The following is a 6106-nucleotide window of genomic DNA, read 5'->3' on the forward strand; positions in this document are numbered from 1 at the left end:
CCTTGTTGTGCTGTACTACTTTCGCTAACTATGGCCGACTAATTTGTTGCAAGAAAAAAATACTGTTTGTTGGTTAAAAAAATACGGCTTATAAACCCAACGAACAAGACGTTTAGTGGTACTTTTCAACGAACGAACAGTATTTTCCTCTCAATATTTCAGTATAAACATTAACCATACGGCCTGTTCGTTGGTTAATTTCTAAGCTGATAAGCCCAACTAGTACTGATTTGTTGTAAGAGAAAAACATTATTGACTAGCTAACAAATCCTGACTGAAACCAACACATCAACAGACTAATAAGCTAAATTTCAACGAAACGAACTGGCTAGGCCAGGGTTCACGACTTCAGGCTGCGTCGACGGACGTGTTCTCGAAAAAAAAAACTTCGTTGCTCATCTTCTCGTGGTCCGTAGCCCGAGATCGGCGTCTGCCCGTGCTTCATCCATGGCCGCTTCTGCTTCGTCCATGGCCGCTTCTCGTAGAGTCTAGAAACAGATGAGGGAGAAGGAGAAGCTGACGTGTGGGCCCTCACGTTAACGAGTGGAGGGAGAGAGAAACAACAGGATGTTTTGGTGCATAGGAAGATGCGTGCACCTCTACGGCACAGTGGGCCTGGGTATTCGGAAGACGTAGACAATAGCAAGGATCGTGTAAAAGAAAAATTATAATGCAAGTTTGGGAATAAGCGAATTGTAAGGATAAATCTTCAAAGGTGAAGAATTGCAATGGCAGGATAAAAAATAACCATAATTAAAGGGGTGCTCCTCGGGGAACAGAGGAGGCAAAGAGGAAGGAAGCGCAGCGGGAGCGCCAGACAGACGAGCCGAGCACCACCGCCACTAGAAAAGGCAGCCCAAAACCCTAGCTCCCGCGCGCCACCGCGCAGATCCGGGCCACCCGCGCTATGGCGGAGGCGGAAGCGGCGGGGTCGTTGTCGAGGCGGCGGATGGAGGGCGAGGAGGGGGCGGCGGCGATGGAGGCGGATGCGGGGCACAGGGGGAGGGGCGAGGCGGAGGATGAGGAGGTCGAGAGCAGCGACTACACGTCGGAGGACGAGGGCACCGAGGACTACCGCCGTGGCGGATACCACGCCGTCCTCGTCGGAGACTCCTTCAAGCAGGGCACCTACGTTGTGCAGTCCAAGCTCGGATGGGGCCACTTCTCCACCGTCTGGCTTGCCTGGGACACAGCCCACTCCGTGCGTGCCCTAACCCTTTTCTCGAGATCTCTTCGTGTCCAATTCCAATGATTCGTGTTGTCGATCTGGATGCGGTTTATCCAGTTTGCTGCTGCTGTTTGCCTCTGCCCACCAACTGTTCGTTACTTTCCCTGAGAGGATACTAATGCATAGATTCGTTGCGGATAAAATGATAACTACTATTCCATTCGGGATTCCCATTATTCACGAAAATTCCGATTTCTTTATCCCCTGCTATCTAGAGATTCAGGGAGCATCTGTCTTAACGTTTCTGGATTTGTTGATGCACTGTACAGAGATATGTGGCGCTGAAGGTGCAGAAGAGCGCTCAACACTACACAGAAGCAGCCATGGATGAGATCAAGATCTTGAAGCAGATTGCTGATGGTGACCCTGACGACTCAAAATGTGTTGTTAAGCTTCTTGACCACTTCAAGCACTCGGGTCCTAACGGTAACCATGTGTGCATGGTTTTTGAGTTTCTCGGTGATAACCTGTTGACCCTGATAAAGTACACGGACTATCGAGGAATTCCCCTTCCAATGGTTAAGGAGATATGCCGCCATGTGCTCATTGGCCTTGACTACCTCCATTGCACACTTTCTATTATTCACACTGACCTTAAGCCGGAGAATATATTGCTTGTGTCTACCATTGACCCCTCGAAGGACCCTCGGAAATCAGGTTTACCCCTGGTTCTGCCTTCAGCGAGGACAGACGAGCCACCTCCAAAGGTTCCTGCACAATCAGGAAATGGTGGCCTCACCAAGAACCAGAAGAAGAAGATCCGGAAGAAAGCCAAACGTGCAGCTGCTGCAACTTCAGAAGGAAGTACTGCTGTGGCATCTGCTGACACAGATGGGTCAGATGACCGAGGAGATCTGGGTACAACAAATGAGGGTAGCCCTAGCCAGGATGGAGCTAAGAAGAAGGCAACACGAGATAGACGGGGTAGCAAAGGGGCCAAGAAGAAGATGGCAATGGAGGCTGATCTAAAATGCAAGCTGGTGGACTTTGGAAATGCATGTTGGACATACAAGCAGTTCACAAGCGACATTCAAACAAGGCAGTACAGATGTCCTGAGGTTATACTTGGTTCCAAGTATTCTACATCTGCTGACCTGTGGTCCTTTGCATGCATTTGCTTTGAGCTTGCCACTGGGGATGTGCTATTTGATCCACATAGTGGCGATAATTTTGACAGAGATGAGGTATGTCTATTTTTTCTCATTGTCCTGATTTCATCTATTGTACTTTTCATGGAATCATATATCCAAGAAAAAAAGAAAGAGAATCACCCGATTGCAAGTGTACCCTGAACAAAAGGTGGTCTTGATAACCCAAAAAAAGCCTTCCATACTGACTTGGAATGAACACAATGTAATTTGCCCTCTAATCTAATTATTTTATGTGTAGTTATTCTGAAATTCATAACGAGTCATTGAACTAGAAGTGACTAAGTCTGTTCTGAAGAACTCGTTTTATTATTATACAACTTTGCTTTGGTTTCAGCTAACTCTCTTTTGGTTTGGTAGGATCCTCATCCTTACCCAGCTAAGAATAACAAACCAAAAAGGAACATGAACCTGTTTAAACTATGATAATCAGACATGAATCTTGAAATAAATGCAGTGTGCATCTCGTCTTGTCTTTAACTACGAAATCAGCTGGTTCTATTTCTTTTTTTTTCGTTAGTAGTAAATCCATGATGTTTTCAATTTTGTCCCTGCATTTGCCATGTTTTTTTTTTTTTTGCATACATCTTTCATGTACATATCCTTGGTCATATGTGTAATGACACGTTTTTTTTAACTTCACGTCACTGACACTGAACATCTGTGAACTACCCAATGCAAAGGTACTTTGCTTTGCTAGTTGGTGACAATAGGAGACAATGAGCTTAGCCAGTTAGAGAAGGATACAACTTTAGTGGTTGATCTTTACTTTTCCATACCATGTGTTCACAAATCTAAAATGCCAAATAAAATAGAATGGAGGTTCTTTTTTAAAATAACATAAAAAACTGAAAAGTACAGTAACTATCTAGTTTGTCAATATTGGGATGGCACGCACAACCACATAAGTTATTACCCACTTTTACATAATATTTTTCTACAGTTTGAACTGCTGATGTTGAGGAAGTGTCATTTCCATATCTGAATTGCTTTGTTGTAAGAGAAGCAAGTTGATGTCTAAAAAATAGATTACAGAAGAAGAACACGAAGGCTAAGTGGTAGAGCTAGAAACCGTTTTTTTTTTCAACTTCTGCCAACGTTGTTATGCCTTGTTGCTCCCTTTTGGCTCATGGCTTGCTGCACCCTGACTGGGCAGAATGAGTTTTTGTTTGATATTTTCTGTATCCTGGTAACAAGAAACGATGTTGATAGTAAATCATTTTTGATTTGCACATGGCACATGGTCTTGAACCACATGGAAAATTTTATTTGCGTGGATCGAGCAAGTTTGAAGTATTTATCATTTGGGTTTTCTAGTTGATTGGCCTCTGCATTTTGTTGGGGATCAACTGCTGATTACTCTACAAATTAGTCCTTGAACTATGTAAAATTTCTACATCAAGGTTTCTTCATTTTAATAGTATTTTTGCATGTGCCAAGTATGTGTCTCTAGACTGCAGCTTTGCAATTTCTTTTTTTGGGAAAATGATATGACTTGCTCCCTTCCCAAGATGGAGTTATATTCTGAGAAATTCTTCATAATACAGGATCACCTTGCGCTGATGATGGAACTGCTAGGAATGATGCCTCGAAAGGTTAGCAAGGTTTCAATTTTAACTTGCCATAGCTCTTAAGCAAAAGTCCATATTGTTCTTAATTTTGGCATACAAATAATGTTTCCCAGATTGCGTTGGGTGGTCGGTATTCACGTGACTTCTTCAATCGGTATGGGGATTTGAGGCACATCCGACGCTTGCGGTTCTGGCCTCTCAACAAGGTGCTGATGGAGAAGTACGGGTTCACTGAAATAAATGCTATTGGGATGGCGGATTTTCTTGTTCCAATACTTGATTTTGTTCCTGAGAAGCGCCCTACCGCTGCTCAGTTGCTTCAGCATCCATGGCTTGATGTTGGTCCCCTCCGACAGCAACCTAAAACACTGCCAGACTCAGCACAGAGTTCAGGTGATGGTGTTTCAGAGAAGCAAAAGAAGGAGAACGAAGAAAGAGACGCAATGGCTTTAGAGTTGAGGAACATTGCCATAGATGGTGCTGCTTCATCCAGGATGGCAAATGACCCTCAAGCATGCACAAATAAAGCAACTGCTACCCCTTCTAAGAAGTGAGCTGCATTTGATTTCATGAGTTAAGCTGTAAAACTTGTTTTCAGTCGAGAATTGTTCCATGAGTGGGAAACAGATGTTTTTTTAGGTTTGAAATATGTTAGGATAGCAACCGAGGGAAAAGAAGAGTAGGCCAAATATTTGGTGTATGGGGTTGGATGGACAAGGTTAGATTCGTTGGGCTTGCAGTAACCCTAGTCCTTTTTCTTTGAGAAAACATATTCTTTTGTACAATTAGAATCTGCAATTTTTTTAAGGTTAGCAGTGAACAACTGGGAACCTGGGATCAGTTTTACCATGTAATTCTCAATGGGTCTGGTATGAAATTTTCTGCTGGGAACCATATGGAAACAGGATGTGACTCCTTTGATCACTGTAACACTTTACATATTTTTTACCTGGTATATATGCATTTGTTCTGCTGCACTGCTTGAGCAGTCTCTCATAGCATTAGCATAAGTCAAATTTCAGCGAAACGAATGAAACGAACACGACCTATAGATTTAAACATGTGCTGTCTATGCATACAGCTACAGAGGAAAGTAGGGAGTGATTTATGTTTGGTTTATCTCGTTACCGACCAGGGAAGAGGGCCAGTGAGCCAGTGGCGTTGACAGCACTGCAGACGAGGCAATCAAAGTAGATTAGTTGCAATCAGATAAAAGAGCTGACCATAGCTACGATCAGGTGAAACGAGTTGAGTTGTGTCAGGTGGTCGGGCACTTGGGTCGTTAAGCACCAGCTCGAGCGTCACCCGAGCTGCTGGTGCATGGCGTGGTTTGGGTCGCGGTTCGTGCTCTGCTCCGACGGACCTGACCGACGTGCGGCGCGCACCAGAATCTCGGTGTCCTAGCGCGAGCACGGTCTACCGAGCGCGAATCTGGTGAATTTTTTATAACTTGGCCCTTTTTTAAAAGAAAATTTACATTTAGCCTTACAGGAGGCGTAAACTTATCTTTGACCATAGGAGTCGGCGTCAGAACTCATGGCGCCGAGGTAACACGTCTCGGCGCTAAAGATCTTAGCTCCGAGGTACCTAGTCGTGCACAGCAGGGCATCCACAGGTGGCGTTGACGTGGCCGGTACCTCGTGGCGCCGAGCTCGGCGCCACAGATCTTGGCGCCGACCTCAGAGCCATGTATTCTGATGCTGAGCATGGATTAACCGCGTGTGGCCGCAGCTCTCTCTCACGCTCTATCTCTTCCCTCTCACCGCCGCCGCCAGCCAGCCCCGCCATCGCCTGCGCCTCCTCCGGCGGCTGCCGCCCGCTCCACCGCAGCAGGCCACCGCCCGCCGTCCCCCGCGCGTCGGTCGCCTCCCTCGCTCCCCCATCCACTCCCTCAGCCGCCCTCGTCGCCCCAGAGCTTCCTCCGCGCGCACCGGCAGCGAGGGCGGCCCCTGCTTCTCCCCGGCGTCCCCGTCGGCCGGCGGGCCACCGACGGCCGAGTCTGGCGGCGCCCCCGTGCAAACCCCCACCGGCCCCCACCAGCTCCCTCGGCACCCAGTGACGCCACCAGCCCCCAGTGACGCCACCCCCTCCCTCTGGGAGCCATCTCAGGTATTTTTTTTTCTTTAGTTTTTTTAATTGAGTTAGTTTAGATAATGTAG

At 46.5% G+C, this 6106-nt stretch overlaps 1 protein-coding gene across 1 annotated transcript; it reads left to right on the top strand.

The window, feature by feature from the left end:
* The first annotated feature begins 634 nt into the window (after positions 1–634).
* Positions 635–4871, top strand: LOC136538046 (uncharacterized). The gene is made up of 4 exons (XM_066530031.1): positions 635–1201; positions 1498–2412; positions 3924–3971; positions 4061–4871. The coding sequence occupies exons 1-4, from the start codon at positions 908–910 to the stop codon at positions 4499–4501; spliced, it is 1698 nt and encodes a 565-aa protein (XP_066386128.1). The 5' UTR covers positions 635–907; the 3' UTR covers positions 4502–4871.
* The last annotated feature ends 1235 nt before the right edge of the window (positions 4872–6106 follow it).

Source organism: Miscanthus floridulus, chromosome 2 (genome assembly GCF_019320115.1).
Source record: "Miscanthus floridulus cultivar M001 chromosome 2, ASM1932011v1, whole genome shotgun sequence".
Classification (NCBI taxonomy): Eukaryota; Viridiplantae; Streptophyta; class Magnoliopsida; order Poales; family Poaceae; genus Miscanthus; species Miscanthus floridulus.